Below are 18,172 nucleotides of genomic sequence, written 5' to 3' on the forward strand. Positions count from 1 at the left end.
CCTGCGTGAGACTTATTTTTCGCTTGAGACTAGTTTCATGCCAGACAGTACTTTCTGGAATCGGAGGCCTTCGGAAATGTCTATCATCAGGGAAGCTGTGGGGGGGGTTCGATGTCACGGACGGGAACCTGGGAACCCACAAGTCGAGAGTAGACAGAATTTAGTAATTTCGTGAAGTTATACAATTGAGAATTTGTGGTGGTGGATCCCAACAAGGAACTCATTTACTTAGAGCATATTTTTTCCTCTCTCCTTCCTACCCCGACTTCAAGATGGTATAACCCACTTCCGGGTTTTCTGTTTCACTGCCGGAAATCTCGCGATGGAAGGTGGAGGAGGTGAGGTTGGCCGGGCATGGCGGGCTCCTTGGGTGCTGGCTCAGATGCAGGCGCGCCGTGGGGCTCACGGTTGGTCGGCCGGGGTCTCCTCCACTCAGCACCACGGGAGTGGAGCAGCTGTTGTTGGGTTCACAGTTTTCAATCAGGCCCTCCGTGTCCCTCCTTCCTTCGGGGCTTGCCGGGGAGCCCGGTCTCGGGTCGGGGGCTGCGGGTTCCTTTGCTGGTATCTAGGTGCCAGGAACTGTCCTCAGCGCTTTAGGGCGAGTAAGTCACGTAGTGCTTGGCACGATCTTAATGTGACAGCGGTACTGGGGTCACACTGTCTGGGTGGGAATCGCACCCCTGCCATTTTACTGGCTGTGTTTTTCGGGCAGTGATTTTAATCTCTCTGTGCCTCAGTTTCCTTGTCTGCAAAAATGGCAATAACATTGTAGTACCTACCTTACACAACTGCTACACGGATTCAGGGAGAACAGTGCCTGGATCTTAGCAAGTTCTGTTTAAGTGTTTGCCCGTTTTGTGAAAATGGTCCGGTAACTTTCTCTACGTTACACAACTGGCTAGTAACTAAAATTGCACAGCCTTGCGCTAAGGGTCCCCCTCTGAAGCCCTGCGGTGTGCTGCCTCGGAAAGCTCTCTCAACCCTAACTAAGTGGTACCCAGCCCTCTACACCCCTCACACTGCTTTTTCTTTAGAGCACTGATCATGACTAAATATTTTATGGACTATTTGTTACGGGTTTCCACCCTCCCTGCACCCCAACTGCCAAAGAACACGGACTTACCCCTGTTGTATTAGTCCTGGTCTTTACCAGATGTTCAAATGCTGAAATGAATGAGTGAGTTCGTTATCCTAGTACAGGGGTGGGCAAACTTTTTGACTCGAGGGCCACAATAGGTTCTTAAACTGGACCGGAGGGCCGAAACAAAAGCATGGATGGAGTGTTTGTGTGAACTAATATAAATTCAAAGTAAACATCATTACATAAAAGGGTACGGTCTTTTTTTTTATTTCAATAGTTTTATTCATTTCAAACATTTTAACAAGAATGTAAACACTAATTATAATTTGAAACTTCAAAAAATGGAGGAATCATAGCACAATAACATACCTTATATTGAAGATGGCAAAGGCAAAATAAAATTGCCTAACAAAGGAAAGGTACAAAAGCCTTTCAAATTAAACTTAAATATAATAAAATAATTTAAAACTAAAACAAATAGAAAAGAACAAAATGTGTAAACAGTAAATTAAACATTTTCTTTAGTGCAACTTCCAAATTATGCCCGGGACATAGATGTAGATGGCAATGTAGACTGGGTTGAAAGGTTTTTGGTCTTTAAAACATCAACTTCAGTGGGAACAGTGTTGTTGGTCTCCTTTTTAGCTAATGCTCTGCTACTGTGCTCTCCAGGGGCGTGTCTCCCTACATCACCATGATAAAGTGTCTACGCATTCCTAGGGTGATGTCGGGGGACGCGTCCGGGCATTACAAGGAGCCTCTGGAAGATTGAGAGGTTGTTCCTTCTACTGAATGGGGATATAAATCCGCCCACTCAGAAGAAGGAGGTGCGGCCCTGTTTCCCGAAGTTGCCATGTTAACACTGCTGCTAGTGAAGGAGCGGAGGGGAGAGCAAGAGAACCCTCCACTCTTTCGGCTCCGCGGGCCGGATAGAACAGTCGAACGGGCCAGATCCGGTCCGCGGGCTGTAGTTTCCCCACGGCTGTCCTAGTACATGATTAACCCTAGCCTGAAAGTGGAGAACTGGCTTTGTCACTGGAGGGTCGGTGGTCATTTTACCTCCTAACGTGTGGCTCACTTATTCTCAAGACAGTGATGATCCAAGGGCATTTTAGATTTCACTTTAACTTGGCCAAGACAACATTTTCTTATTCAAAATGGTGAATTCTGCAATTTCTGCTTCCTATTAAACCATTGTGGGAAAAGGGTTTTTCCTAGTATCATTAGGTGCTGTTTAACCAAAGGATACAAATGACATTAAACCAATATAAGGAAGACTTTTTAAGGACCAAAACATATGTTAGAGGGACATGAAGTATATGCTGTAGTTTTTCAACTGGTATGTGAATATAAAAGTACACAACAGGCCTCAAATACTGTGACATTAATATTCAAACTCCAGTTTAAACACATGTGGCAGGTCACAGTTCAAACAGGCTTGTTCTTTTTTTCTGGCCCTTTCTCTTTTGCTTGAACTTGGATGAGAATCCTGTCTACCTTTTTTTTTGTGTGTGTGTGTGTGCATGTAAGTCACTACTTCTACCATTAAGTGACCCAGATCTGTCCCTGGAAATTTTTTTTTCATCCATTATCAGAAATCAGTAACTAGGCAAGTGTGGGGACAACTGAAGTTCATCTCTTTGAGATCTTTACTTTCTTCTTTAAAAAAAAAAAAAAAAAGTTTATCTCTCCCGCTCATCTGGAGATTGCCATTAAAAAAATTTAAAATTGATTTTAGATAGGCAGGGAGAGAGAGATAGAAACATCAATGATGAGAGAGAATCATTGATTGGCTGCCCCCTGCACGCTCCACACTGGGGACTGAGTCTGCAACTGGGCATGTGCCCTGACTGGGAATCGTGACCTCCCCAGGTCAGTGTTCAACCACTGAGCCATGCCGGCTGGGCGAGTTCTTTCCTTTCAAGGACTGACTCCCTCCAAGTGTTCAACAAAAATAGCCAGTGGCCACCATAGCTCTTATCTAATGGAGTGGTGGAGTGTAGAAGTCTTTGTCATTTATATCATAATAAACAGTCTTATGACTAAAGGTGTTCCATTGAAAGGACCAGAAATTTGTAGCGACAATCTTGATTTTTGTTTTGAATCTTCAGGGACTGTTTTTCACTGATAAAAGCAAACATATTTTTTATTGAGTGGAGGTAACAGTGTAGCTATATATTGGATTTACATAGTAACTTCAAAAATGCATACAAGTTTTTGTTAAGTTAATAGACTTGTAGGTGTAAAAACTTGTGACAGGAAATGCAGTGATTTTATCAAGAGATACACTGCTGCTGGTGTTGCCTTTCTTAAAAACACAGAGAGTGTAGTGACTTTGCTAAAAAACTTCCATCCCAGGGCACAGGAATAAAATACATATTTAGCCTGACGTCAAAGCCTCACATTTGCCTTCCCATGCTATCTACCACTGCTCAGCTAATGGCTTCCCACTTTTATGCCTTAGTTCCAAGGCTTCCTTCTTTTGCTAATATCCTTTTTCCATCAACCTCATGTCAGCTCAAATTCTGTCTGTCAACATCTTCCGGTTCCATCATTGGAATCAGTCTTTCCTCCACCTTCCCCTATATTCCCACAGCATTTTCTACACCTCATAGCATGTCTTACAACCTGCCCGTGCATGTCTCAATTGGACCCTACCATGCACACAGGTTAGATGGGAGGCCCTGAAGACAGGAGCTCTTTATTTCGTTTGCTAGTTAAATTGAAGGGTAAAGTCTACACAGGTGAATTAGAACTTGGGTTATCTAATTGACTGTCTACTGGCTTATGCTGACAGAGAAACTGTTCATTAATGGACAAATGGATAAACAAAATATAGTATATACATACAATGGAATATTATCTATATTTTAGAGGCCCGGTGCACAAAATTCATGCATTCGGCTGGGGGGTGGGGTCCCCTCAGCCCAGCCTACACCCTCTTACAGAGCGGGGAGCAGGCCTAAACCGTCAGTCGGACATCCTTAGCCCTGCCAGAGGCGGGAGAGGCTCCCGCCACTGCCGGGGAGCTCGCCAGCTGTGAACCCAGCATCTGGCTGAGTGGTGCTCCCCCTGTGGGAATTCACTGACCACCAGGGGGCAGCTCCTGTGTTGAGCATCTGCCCCCTGGTGGTCAGTGTGCATCATAGCGACCGGTCATTCTGCTGTTCAGTTGATTTGCATATTAGCCTTTTATTATATAGGATATAAAAGTGTAAGCAACCGTTACAATGGAATGACCAGAATGACTGGTCGCTATGACGTGCACTGACCACTAGGGGGCAGACACTCAATGCAGGAGCTGCCCCCAGCCTGCAGGCCCCGATTGCCAATGGGGCCTGCCAGCCAACCTCCTAGTCCCCCCTGCCCTCCAGCCAGCAGGCCCCAATCGCCTGATCAGGGCCGGACCCCCAGGCTGGGACAGGGAACCGGGTGTGATTGGCGGCAGATGCAGCCCCTTTCCCAGGGGTGCCGAGGGCTGGCTCCCTCCTTGGGGCCAGCAGCCAACCTCCTGGATACCTCCCCCCATCCTTCCCCCTGGCCAGCAGGCCCCAATCAGCCTGCCACCCGCCTGCTGTGGTGGTGGTTGGCCCCTTCCCCAGGCTGGCAGGCCCTGGTCACCTGATTGGGGCCTGCTGGCCAACCTTCTGGTGCCTCCCCCACCCTGGCCAGCAAGTCCCGATCATGCATTCGGGGCCAGGCCCTGGGCTTGGATGAGGAACTGGGGATGGGTAGTGGCAGATGTGGGTGGTGAGGGAAGGAGGAGGTGGGAAGGTGGGAAGGCGGGGAACCTGATCGGCCCAGATTGTCAGCCAGGCCTAAGGACCCCACCCATGCATGAATTTCATGCACGGGCCTCTAGTCTATATATATAAAAGCCTAAGCAACCGTTCGACTGACCTTTCGACTGATAGCTATGACATGCACTGGTCACCAGGGGGCCGACACTCAATGCATAGGCATGGGAACATGGAACAGATTGATGAATCTCAGGGAAGGGGGGTGGGGGGAGGGCAGGAAGAGATTAACCAAAGATCTTATATACATACTAGAGGCCCAGTGCACGGATTCGTGTACTGGTGGGGTCCCTTGGCCTGCCTGCGGGGGATTGGGCCGAAACCGGCAGTCCGACATCCCCCGAGGGGTCCCGGATTGCGAGAGGGCGCAGGCCAGGCCGAGGGACCCCACTGGTGCATAAATCCGTGCACTTGGCCTCTAGTTTGTCTATGAAAAGGAATAAAGTGCTGATACACAGTACAACCTGGATAAATCTTAAAAACATGCTGAGTGAAAGAGGCCCGTCACAAAAGACCACATACTATATGTTTTCACTCCTATGAAAGTCCAGAATAGGAGCTCTAGAGACAGAAAGTAGATTAGTCGTTTCTTAGGGCTAGGAAGTGAGGGGAGAATAGAGGAGTGGTGATGAAAGATTAAGGGGTTTCTTGTATTGAAAATGTTCTAAAATTGACCGTGACATGTCTATGAATGCACTGAAAACCTTTGAATTGTACACATTAAATTATATGCTATATGAACTACATCTCAAGAAAGTTGTTAAAAATTACTGATTTCCCCCCACCCCCCACCCCCTCCCATGATGGTATTGAGAATAATAATAGTAGCTTAACTGTCATCACTGCTTGCTCTCAATCTAGGTAAATCCCAGGAAACACTTAAAGAAGGTCAGCCAGGATATGTTCTACCTACAAGTCTTGAAGCCAGTGGTTTGAAGAAGAACAGTTGGGGCTTCTTAATTACTGGGATTGTTGGTGGGACACTGGTGGCTGTGTATGCTGTGGCCACTCCATTTATAACACCGGCCCTCCGAAAAATTTGCTTGCCTTTTGTACCCGCAACCACAAAGCAGATCGAAAATGTTGTGAAAATGTTGCAAAGCAGAAGAGGACCTCTGGTGGACATTGGCAGTGGCGACGGTCGGATTGTGAGTTATGCTAAGACGTTTTAAGGTTTGGCATCAAAATTGTTAATATTTCTCTTTCACATTTCTTATGAGGTTTATGCAAAACTTGCTAAACCTGACAGTTTAATAAAGTGGTCGTTTCATTTTGTGTTTGTTTGGCTGAACTATCACACTCTCCAGCATGAATTTGGAATGTAGTTTTCTCAGGTTTAATTTTTTTTTTTTTTTTTTAAAGAAGAAAGTGCTCTGTAGATGTGCCAAGTAAAAAAGAACCAATAATTGGTAATTATGAAAGCGCCTGTTAAGAAACGGGCCAATAGAGGTGGCATAACTAGAAGAAACATGGAGTTTCACTGTTTTGCATTTTTTTAAAAATATATTTTTATTGATTTCAGAGAGGAAGGGAGAGGGAGAGATAGAAACATCAATGATGAGAGAGAATCACTGATCGGCTGCCTCCTGCACACCCCCTACTGGGGATCAAGCCCGCAATCCGGGCATGTGCCCTTGACCGGAATCGAACCCGGGACCCTTCAGTCCACAGGCTGACGCTCTACCCACTGAGCCAAACCAGCCAGGGCTGTTTTGCATTTTGCACTATAAACGTTTGCTTCTACACTTATCTATACTTACACGTGTATAGTTCTTATGGGGTAAGATAGAGTTAAAATAAACCCCACTTTTTGAAAGGGAAAGATCAGCCTTTTAGTGACCTCAGTCTCCGCCCTCCACCCCCCTACCCCCATGGGAAGCTGTTTAACTTACTCAAGGCCACTGATTGGCAAACGGGTGTCCCAAATCAAGTTCCTCCATGGACAAGGCAGCACCTAAGGATTTAGGCCTCTATTCAGTGATGAGCTGAAAAGTGAGGTAGTAGTTGTCAAGGCTGGTATTCTAGAAACATTTAGTGTGGAGACGAGCAGGCCACGATGCTTTCACTAGCCCCTGACCACAGAGGCCCTGCAGTTTCATCGTGGTGACCTGGAATAATCAGGAAGGGGTTAGAAAGTGCCTTGTGTTTTTAAGAAATGAGATGTAGATGTTAATCAGGAGGACATTTTAAAATCCAGATTTGAATGCTTTACATATGGGTATAGTATCTTTATGGTTTCTCAGAAAATGGTCTGTCTTTAAATGGTGTCTTGAACAAGGAGGTGCCTTTTGATTGGTCTTTTACGATTATAGACCATAAATAGGAAATATTCGTATCATCTTCCCAGGTAAGTTGTTTTTCTTTTTTTCTTTATTTTTATAATGTATGTATTTTTATTGCTGACAGTATTACAGCCATCTCTACCCGCCTCCGCCCAGCTCCTACCCATTCCCTCAGGTCTTCACCTCCCTATTGTCCGTGTTTTTCTTTTTATCTTGAATAAATACTGGCCTCTTTCTGCAGGTGATAGCAGCAGCAAAGGAAGGATTCACAGCTGTTGGCTATGAATTAAACCCATGGCTAGTTTGGTACTCCAGATACCGTGCATGGCGAGAAGGGGTACAGCACTTGGCCAAATTTTATATTTCAGATTTGTGGAAGGTATGTAAGGCAGAGAGCAGTCCTAGGAAACTCAAACCGAAACTTTCTAATTCATAATTAGTATTTCAAACTGAAAAATGTATAAAAAGAAAAATAATTAAAATACAGGTGTGTATTTTAGCATAATGAAATATGAACCCCTTTTAAATGGATAGATTTGCAAATTGACTACTTTAGAGTATAAACTTAAGATTTATGACATGATAGATAATGTGAATTCCAAGAATTTGCTAAATTAAAAAAGTCCTTATGTCTATTGATTACAGAAGGAGATTTTTAAAATCTCATTTGGAAATCTTATAAATTATAACATAGGCATTCACTTATTAACGTTGTTCTTGGTAAATGATAGACTTTCGTGTGTGTGTGTGTGTGTGTGTGTGTATGTGTAGAGAGAGGCGCAAAGAAAAGGAAGAATCTACCAACCGTGCTGTTATGGATCATCCTGGTCTTCATAAAGTACAAGATACTTCCAAGTTTATTAGTACTCTAAAAAAATTGCCCTGTAATTTTGCTTTAGGAAAGCTCCATAAAATGCTCTTTCTTGAATAAGAATTTTCCTTTGTAATGGTGTCATCAGTAGCCTATAAAAATTTACTTGAGTTTTTGCTTGCATTTTTTATACCATATATACATAAATGATCTCTCGGTAGAGTAAATAAGACTTTTATAGGGCAATAAGAATTTTGACTGGCAAAGCACTTTTCCCCCTAGCTTTTCAACTAAAGACCATTTTATTGCATTTTTTACTTAGTATTTTAGAGAAGAGGATTGGGACTAGAATTTTAAGGATGGTTCAACATAAAAAACCAGTGGTCTGAGATCCCTTCAGTTCTTGCAAAGCTACTTTGGTGTAGAGGAGAGTAGGAAAGTGTGGACCAGGGGCACAGATGGCCCAGGGCCAATTGGCCCAGCCACCAGCTGGTCATTGGTGAGTCAATGGCGTTTCTGACAGGTGACTCTTCATGGAGTTGCTGTGAGGATGAGATGACTTGTGGGGAAGCATTTGGAAAACTGATGGATTGAACTAAAATGCACAAAAGTGTGTACATGGTATTTTTTCCATTGTGAAATCTAAAAGGGGCCACTCTGTGAAAACCTGTTATTTGGTGAAATGTACAGTTGCTACTCATCTTGAAACTAAAGTTAAGCTGGGTGTTGGGCTTTTAAAAATTAATCTATGAATTGTTTCCTCTCTTTTAGGTTACTTTTTCGCAGTACTCAAACGTCATTATTTTTGGGGTGCCCCAGATGGTGAGTATGCACTCTCCTGTCCCTTGTATGTTTGTTTTTAGGTCATGAAGGCCCTTACAGCTGTAACAGACCACCTCTCTGTGGCCTGCTCACCCAAACGCACGATGACTGCCTCCCAGATAGTCTGAGGGGACACTGGGTTTCAGTTTATTGGTTAAAAGGTTAATCATAAAAGATTCAGTGTTATTTTTAAACTCTTGCTTCAGATAAAATCTCAATTATCAATCTAACCCCTAAAAATTCCAGTCTTAAAACTGCTTTATGAGCGTGCAGCGTCTAATGTGGCTGGAGATTTTCACGGTCGCTCACTTCCATCCAGCTGAAATCACTCGGGAAAGTTAATGGGATGTTCCCTTTGAGTTGATCACCTCTCTGATTTTGCACTCAGATAATTTTCAGGGCAGATGAGCGCTGACTAGTTTCAATTGACCTCAGATGACTGATTCGTTCTGAGCTTTGATTATCTACTTTCAAAAGTGAAAGTACCACAGCATTGCTCTGAAAATGGTCCTAAATTTAGCCTTTGGAAAGATGACCAGGATGGGATGCGTTTGTTGTAATTGTTGGTTTACAGACCATGGAAAGAAATCCTGGTTCACTTTTCAAAGTCTGTAATTGTAGCCATAATAGTCTTGGTGAAATTGGATGTTTCCTGAAATACACTATAAAACTGATACGGTTTTCAGTTAAAAGAACTGGAGGTTTTTTTTTTCTTTTGGTGTTTTGTTTTTTTAGTCACATTGTTGTACAAGAAGTTTTAATGCTTAAGAAATTTACCCTCACCACTAGAACCTTTAGTGCAATGCCATTTTCTTTCATTTTTTGAAGTCAATTTAGAAGGGTTTTGTTGTATATTCTTGAAAGTAACAGAATTCTATATGTTTGTAATTTTCGGCAAGCCTACATATAGCTGAAACCTGGATGTCTACAGGTTTGTTATGAAAAGAGGTAGAAGGGCATGATCCTTGGCCATTAAAAACAAAGCAAACCAAAACTATTCAGGGCCATAGAATTGCTATGGAATTTGATATTTACTAGTTATGATGTTTGGGCAGTCCTTCAGAATAATTAGCATTTGGAGGCAAATAACTTTAATTTGAAATCCAAGCTTTCAAAAAATAGAAATTGATATTTATTCGGCTTCCATGCAGTGTGGAGAGGCCGGATGATGGCCTGAGATGTGGACTTATGAAGCCACAGCCGCTGTGTCCCTGTGGGGGGCAGCAGTGGCCTTTGGGAGTCACTGTCACTGCATAACCTGTGGGCTCTGACTCCTTGAGCTTCTCTGACATATTTGAAGTATGGTCAGTTTTTGGAGCTGTTCACTCAGGGGAAATAAGAGTCCTATTATTTTGATGAATGCTTCTGCAATTATTGTCCCTTCTTTTGTACACAGAGACATTCTTAAGTAAGGAACTTGTAGTATTGCACTGTTCCCAAGAAAACTGGGAGCAGCTGAAATGCAGGCAGCACCCCCACTCCTGGAATGGCAGAGACTCAGCCACCTTGCAGGTTTTCATGCAGGTGGATCAATCACAGGTGCAGAGGGCCCAGGTGGCATCTGTTGGCCTGGAGGCCCAATTTCAGGAGTGGAGGGCCCCGCTTTCCGCCCTTATCAAGCTTTGCTTACGTGGAGGATGTGAGCGGGGAGGGAGAGTGCTGGCTGGGGAGCCTGGGGCCAGGTCTGCCCTCAGTGAGGTGAGTCCTGAAAAGTCCTTTTATCTATCTGGGCCTTATCATTCACTCTTCTATTAAAATGCATTTCCCTTCCCTGAGCACTGGTCAGTATTCTGGTCATGCCCCGGTGGCTCGACACAGCCAGTGTGGCATGAAATGTTTCCTGGGGCAGCTGAAGCACACACAGGTCATGAGGGAGCCAGGAAGACCCTTAGGGAACTTCAGAAGTAGAAACCCTAGTGTTATAAATCCTCACCTGCTTCTGATAGCAGACTGATTATTCCCAACAGCTCTTTGCAGTCGTAGCTCGAAATTAGTGGTGCCCTAACATTTCAACACTGGTGTGTGTCTGAATTATGGGAGTGAGGAATCCCATTGGACCTGGTAAATCCTGTAGTAGGTTGTAAACTGCCACATATAAGACTAGCTTATCCACCAAGAGAATCTTTTGAAAATGTGGAACAGATCATGTGTATCCTTGTTTAAAACCCTTCTGTGGCTTCCTGCTGCTTAAAAGCAGTGAGGATAAGGCCTAAACCAGTGGTCGGCAGACTGCGGCTCGCGAGCCACATGCGGCTCTTTGGCCCCTTGAGTGTGGCTTTTCCACAAAATACCACGGCCTGGGCGAGTCTATTTTGAAGAAGTGGCGTTAGAAGAAGTTTAAGTTTAAAAAATTCAGCTCTCAAAAGAAATTTCAGTCGTTGTACTGTTGGTATTTGGCTCTGTTGGCTAATGAGTTTGCCGACCACTGGCCTAAACCATCCGCATGGCCCTGAGCCTGGCTTGGAGCGGCCCCTGCTTCCCTCAGCTACCTGTGCCAAGCCCCTGTTGTCCTCCTGGGCCCTGGGCTCCGCTGTGTGTGGGGTTGTGTCCTTCCTCTGATTTCAGTCCCCCAGCTCTGGGCCTAGTTGGTGAACACCTGTTGACCACTCGTGGTCCAGTGTCTTTTCCACTGAGAATGGTCCCTGATTGCCCCATGGCACGAGCTCCAGTGCCCTCTGTTTTTCACTCGTACGGTGCCGGATGCCCTCTCCTTACATGAGTCATTGCACATTTCCCGTGTGATGGCTTTGGCAGCGTTTGCAGTGGGCACTGTACTACCAGCTCGAGAATGAAGGCTGGCCTGTCTTCGCTGCTGGTCCTCCAGCATGGCAGCACCCAGCAGAGAGTAATCACCTGGCTGGAAGTATTTGTTAAATGAATGAGTAAATATGGTATAAATACCCATTAAGTACACTTCCCCCAGTGGGCTATTCAATTTCATAACTTCAAAGAATGACTAATTTGATTTTAGTTGTGAATCCTGTTTTGAATTGATGAATGAAAATATTATCAGCATGTTCTGATGAAGAAAAATCACTCATGATTGAATTATTTATTCTTCATTCATTCATTTGACCAGTATTTATTCAGGGCCCACTTGGAATACTTCAGTGACTAAAGGAGAAAAACATCCCTGCCCCAGGTGCTAACATGCTAGTGGGGAGAGCAGAGATTGGGATGCTTATATAAAATATATCGAGCAAGAGAAGGGGATATGTGCTGGGGGGCAAGCTAAAGCAGGAGAGGGATGGGGCAGAGACAGTGTTCCTGAAAAGGGGACATGTGGAGGCGAGGGAGGGAGCTACATGTCTGTTGGAAGAAGGGAATAGCATTTCAAACAGGAGCAGCCCCTTTAAGGAAGCTGGGATGTGTGTGCCTGTTGGGTTCTAGGAGCTTCAGGGAGGCAGGTGTGGCAGGGGCAGGGTGAGTGAGGGGAGCTGGGGAGAGGTGAGGTCAGAAAGAATAGAGCTGGGATGGAAAGGACCCTGGGCCCTTGTAAGGTGGGAGCCATCGTGGGTTTGAGCAGAGGCGTGGAGGATCAAAATGGACTGGGGCTGAAAAGGATCACGGGCTGCCCTGGGGTGAGAAAGAGCAGTCAAGGTCGGCTTTCAGGTTTTTGGCCTGAGCAACTGGAAGTTTGGGATTGACATTAGTGAGCTGGAAAAGGTGCAGGAGGAGTGGCATGGAAGATCAGGAATTCCGGGTGGCATGTGATGTGTGAGATGTGTGTGGGAATTTCAGGTTGGTAGTGGTGGATAGAGGGGTCTGGGGCTCAGGAGAGAGGGCTGGAGATCAGGTTTTTAGGTATCAGCGCCCAGAGGGAGTTGAAGCAGAGGAATGGCTGAGGTCACTCAGTGAAGGGGCAGAGCCATCCAAGGCCTGAGCCCTGGCCTCTGACAGGTGAGGGGAACTCAGCAAAGGACTGGAGAGGAGGGGATGGGAGGTTGGGAGTGAGGGCGGGGCTGTTACCTAGAAGGCAAGTGAAGCCTTTGCCTCAGGGAAGAGGGGTGATGAAGGGCTCCAAGCTGCCTGTGGCCATGCTAATTTGTCTGATATGCCTTTGCACTGGTTTCAACTTACGTTTAAAGTTTTGAAGATGTAATTAGACTAGAATATGATGAGTTCATGTCACTTTGAAACCTATAATTGTATGAATAAGTTTGAATTCCATTAGACATACATGACATATCACTGCTTCTCTTTGTGTGTGATATCAAGACCCTGATTTGTTGCATATTTATGTGTAATTTAGTCAGTTAATTTCTTATGATTGAAATAGCTCCTTTTCATTTTTAGGTTTATCTTGACTTAGCATATGACATTTGGAAATAAAAGAGAAAAGAATAATGATAATGTGAATACGTTTACAATTATCCTTTTTATGAACAAAATTACCATAAGAAACCCCTGATATGTTGGAAAAAGATTCTTTGCTTATTTAATTTTTCCCTCAAGGAACAAAACTTTATTTTTTTAAAAACTCATCTTTTCCTGGCTGTTAAAAGAATAGAAATATTTCATCCTTAATGGAACTTATTCTTTGTTATCTTGGTATTGATGCTAATGAAGAATTAAATTCTGGCTCATGTAGCCATACATCATGTAGAGGAGTTTTTCCAAGCTATTTCTTAAAGGTATAAAACCTTTATAGAAGTACTGTCAATTTTTTTTGTCTCTACTTACTTTAGAACTTGATCTCTAAATACCATTTCCCACTCAGAGGAACCAGGAATGTTTGAGAAATGGCTGATCCCAGGGCTGAGGAAGGGAAGATACAAAAGCCCAGAACATTTTTGTTGAGCCCGAATTAAGGAAGTGCTCAAGATATTTGATGGGGGGCATGTCCAAAGGAAAGAGCAGCCAAATTGGGATGATTTGAGAACTAGAATAAACGGGATAATAGTGGGTTATCACGCATTGAATGAAGTAATCTGGTTCATCCTACAGTGATAGCTAGCTAGGTGGAAAGAGAGAAGGGAAAGCCGTTTCTTACAGTAGAAAGTAGAATTTCATCTAGAAGAAATGATGGAATTAGCAAATGCATATTTTGCAACCATTATAGCAAAAATAGACTCAGGCCAGAATCATCAGTGAATAGTACATCTAATGGGGGGGTCAGCCTGATGAATAATAGGATATGTACGTCCGCTCAAGGTATTTCCCCACCAATTATTCATCATAAAGGAAAAACAGTGACCACACTCTGGAGACACCAGATACCATCTCAACTGAGTGGTGACCACTACCTTCAAAGCAGGAGGCCCCCATGGGCGTCTGACTGTGGGGCCCTGAGATGTTCACAGCCCCACTTATGGGTCATTGCCAAGAACTCCCAGGATGAGCCAAAACCGGTTTGGCTCAGTGGATAGAGCGTCGGCCTGCGGACTGAAAGGTCCTAGGTTCGATTCCGGTCAAGGGCACATAACTTGGTTGCGGGCACATCCCCAGTAGGAGGTGTGCAGGAGGCAGCTGAATCGATGTTTCTCTCTCATCGATGTTTCTAACTCTCTATCCCTCTTCCTTCCTCTCTGTAAAAAATCAATAAAATATATTTAAAAAAAAAAAAAAAAAAAAAAAAGAACTCCCAGGATGAGTCATTACAAGCAAACATCAGAGGAACTTGGAGGCCCTGGGAAAAGAACAGGCCCATGTTGTAAAGGATGTTATTGTCATGAGACACAAAGTAACATGGAGGGGCTGTTCAGATTAAAAGAGACAAGGAGCCCTAGCCGGTTTGGCTCAGTGGATAGAGTGTTGGCCTGCGGACTGAAGGGTCCCAGGTTCAATTCCGGTCAAGGGAACATGCCCAGGTTGCAGGCTCGATCCCCAGTAGGGGGCGTGCAGGAGGCAGCCGATCAATTGTTCTTTCATCATGGATGTTTCTATCTCTCTTCCTCTCTGATATCAATAAAAATATATTAAAATAAATAAATGAATGAATGAATGAATGAATGAAACAAGGAAACATAGCTAAATGCAATGTGGAATCCCAAACTGGGGCAAGTGTCAAATTAAGACATTTGACAAAATTGGAATGTTAGTATTGGAGTTATTTTATTGGAATATAATGCTAAATTTCCTGAATGTGGTACCTGTGCTGGGGGTATTTCTTAGAAAATATTTTCTTAGACAATGCTTAACTATCCTATATAATAAAAGCCTAATATGCAAATTGTCCCCTCGACTGGGAGTTCGACCGCTCGCTATTATGTGCACTGACCACGAGGGGGCGGCAAGGAATGTGATCGTCAGTGACGTCGGCTACCTGGGGGCGGAGGGTGACGGGGACAGAGGTACAGTGAGAATGTGGGGTGTCTGCCGAGCTTGCTCTCACTCCCCCAGCTACCCTCGCCTGCGATGCCAGGGTTCGCGCGCAGGGGAAGCCCCCACGCTCAGGTGCCAGGCGCCCACGAGGAGCCTGCCCGCACCCATGTGGTGTCTTCCGGTGAGTCGGGCCGCAGCTGCCGGGACCGCAGGAGCCAGTCAGGCTCCCTGTGGGTTCATGCAGGAGCTGGTCTGTGAGGCTGGCCGGGAGAGAGTGTCCAGAGGCCCACGCTGCGCCCCAGCCTGTGGCGTCCGGCCGCACTCACCGCATCTCCACGTGGGGACTTGGGCACTGTGACTCAGGCAGAGGGGGGCGCGCGGAGGCCTGGGCGCCCAGGTGCTGCCTAGGGCCCACCTAGGGCCCAGAGGTCAGCTGGGACTTGCCCTTCCATACTAGATGCTTATGCTTCGATGGTCGGCCAGGCCTAGGGACCGCACCCATGCACGAATTTTGTGCACTGGGCCTCTAGTCAAGGAATAAAGGAGCATGTTGTATGCAACCTATTCTCCATTTAGAAAACATGTTTATGGAGAGGGGAAGAGGGCAAATCAGATAAAGCAAATATGACAAATTTTTCTTGCAACTTCTCTGTAAATTTGAAATTATTTCAGAATAAATTAAAAGGAGAGTGAAAAAATATTCTCTGGAGGTGAAGGTGGTAATCTGTTTTTAGGAACTGAAGATAAACTTTAAGTGATTGCTAATTTGCTGATATAATTACAATGTTATTATTTTTAGCAAACAATAAAATGCTTTCTCTACAGGTAGATTGGCAATAAGATAATAAATAAGAGAATTTTACAGTTTATTTGTTGACTATCAAGATATCAATTAACAGCATATTATTGATATATTTTTTAAAAAGTATGATATATTTTATTATATTTCAAGTTAGTAGAATGTGTATTTTTTATAGTCTTATCATTCTATATTTCCTTGAATCTAGATGCTATTGATTTTAAGATGCATTTTTGCTATTGAGAAAGAAAAAATATTGCCAATTATAATTCTAAGACAATGTCAATGGTAAGTTGTTAAAAATGTGGAAAAATAGGTTAAATAGTAGAGACAGAATAGATTGAAATATTTAGATAAATAATTTAAATCTGCTTCTCATTTTAATTATTGCCACATTGTGATTTTAGTTAGAAAACGAGAAATCTATGATACATATCTGCTAAAAATGGCGTATTTCATAATTGATACTAGAAGATGTCTTTACAGCTGTTGTCAATGAGACTTTTTTTTTTGATGGATTGTTTGATAATGTACTTCTGCCCTGAAGTGATCTTTATTACAATTAGAAGTTTTGCACAGGTATTTTCAGGGACTCAAATACAGAAGGACATTTGAGAATCAATAGTGACTGCCATTCTCCACAGATGCTGCAGTTGGAGAAGAAACTTGAGCTTGAACTTGAGAGTGATGCTAGAGTCATCGCTTGCCGGTTCCCTTTCCCGCACTGGACTCCAGCCCAGGTCACCGGAGAGGGGATAGACACCGTGTGGGTTTATGACATGAGTATGTTTAGAGGGAGTGAGAAGAGGCCCTGAAGATCGATGCATTTCCAGTTGGTCATTCAAATATAAAATTTATTGAGAGTTTTTTTCTGTAGTGTTGGTGGTCTTTGATTTTAGAGAGACTTACAGCTGTGTGTTTAGCAAAGAGTATATTTTTGTTTGGCATGGCATGAGAAATTATTATTACTTCCCTTAATTTTTGGAGAAAACAAACAAGTTAAGAATAGCAGGTACATTTAAAGTTCCCTTTCCTGGTATATTTTTAAAAATGTGCTTACAACTTTTCATGCACTTGGATGTGTGAAAATATGGATAAGTGATAGATGTTGACGGGTAGGAAAGATGTGGATAGCTCTTCACATGATAAAGAATATGATTTAATGCCACAGATGAGAGAAAACAATTTTAAAGAGGTATGTATTAGTAAATGTTTGCAATTTCCTATAACTTTACTCATACTCAAGATTTGTTTTTCTTCTTTATACATCATGACAAAATTAATTTTATAAGGGATTTAGAGAGGCATTTATATTTCATAACATTTATTAGGAATACTTTGTTCCTAGGCTAGTAGATGACTGTATTTTATTGAATCTAAGATGTATATGTATGTGTATACATATTTTAATGTTTCTGAAATTGAGAGGTTTCTTCCAACAGATGGTGTTTTATAGCTGTAATGGGCAGCATTGTACATAGTCAGCTATCATTGATAGATCTCAGAGTTGATGAAATAGGGTGTGCAGAGAAGATACATGATGCAGTGGAGTGGTTGGCAATGATTTAATAGTAAAATAAGTGGTCATGAGCTTCGGAGGGAGCCGGACCTGGGTTCAGATCCTTGCGGGACTCTCAGTAGGAGGCCTTGGACAATGGCTTACACCAGGGGTGGGCAAACTTTTTGACTCGAGGGCCACAATGGGTTCTTAAACTGGACTGGAGGGCCGGAACAAAAGCATGGATGGAGTGTTTGTGTGAACTAATATAAATTCAAAGTAAAGGAGCGGAGGGGAGAGCAAGAGAACCGATAGAACAGCTGGATCCGGCCCGCGGGCCGTAGTTTGCCCACGGCTGGCTTACACTCTCAGTCTTGGTATCCTGAGTATCCTTGTCATCTATAATAATAAAAGCATAATATGCTAATTAGACTGGATGTCCTTCCTTCCGGACAAAGCCACAACGGGTGGGGGCCAAGGCAGAGGTGGCAGAGGCCCCTGGCCATGGCGGGTGGGGGCTGGGGCCAAGGCCCTTGCACAAATTTCATGCATCGGGCCTCTAGTTGGTATAATGATGTACTGAACAGGGGGACCAATTTGTAAAACTCATGGCATAAAGTCTTTGGTCTGTACATAGTATTTATTATTAATTTAGATGCTAATGAAGAGCTTATTCACAGAAGGTGCAGATTATTTCTGTTAGTCACTTCTTTATTTTATGAAAGCAGCCATTTATTTAATATTTCTCATTTATGAGAAGAGACTTGACCGATTTAGATAAAGACAAGTTAAGGAAAATCTTTGAATTTGAGTAGACA

The 18,172-nt window shown here is 43.7% G+C and overlaps 1 protein-coding gene across 1 annotated transcript; it reads left to right on the forward strand.

The window, feature by feature from the left end:
- The first annotated feature begins 304 nt into the window (after nucleotides 1–304).
- Nucleotides 305–17,783, forward strand: ATPSCKMT (ATP synthase c subunit lysine N-methyltransferase). Its single transcript, XM_080678033.1, has 5 exons — nucleotides 305–338; nucleotides 5,740–6,026; nucleotides 7,402–7,539; nucleotides 8,743–8,793; nucleotides 16,501–17,783. The coding sequence occupies exons 1-5, from the start codon at nucleotides 323–325 to the stop codon at nucleotides 16,669–16,671; spliced, it is 663 nt and encodes a 220-aa protein (XP_080534159.1). The 5' UTR covers nucleotides 305–322; the 3' UTR covers nucleotides 16,672–17,783.
- The last annotated feature ends 389 nt before the right edge of the window (nucleotides 17,784–18,172 follow it).

This window comes from Plecotus auritus, assembly GCF_963455305.1.
Source record: "Plecotus auritus genome assembly, chromosome: 7".
Lineage (NCBI taxonomy): Eukaryota > Metazoa > Chordata > Mammalia > Chiroptera > Vespertilionidae > Plecotus > Plecotus auritus.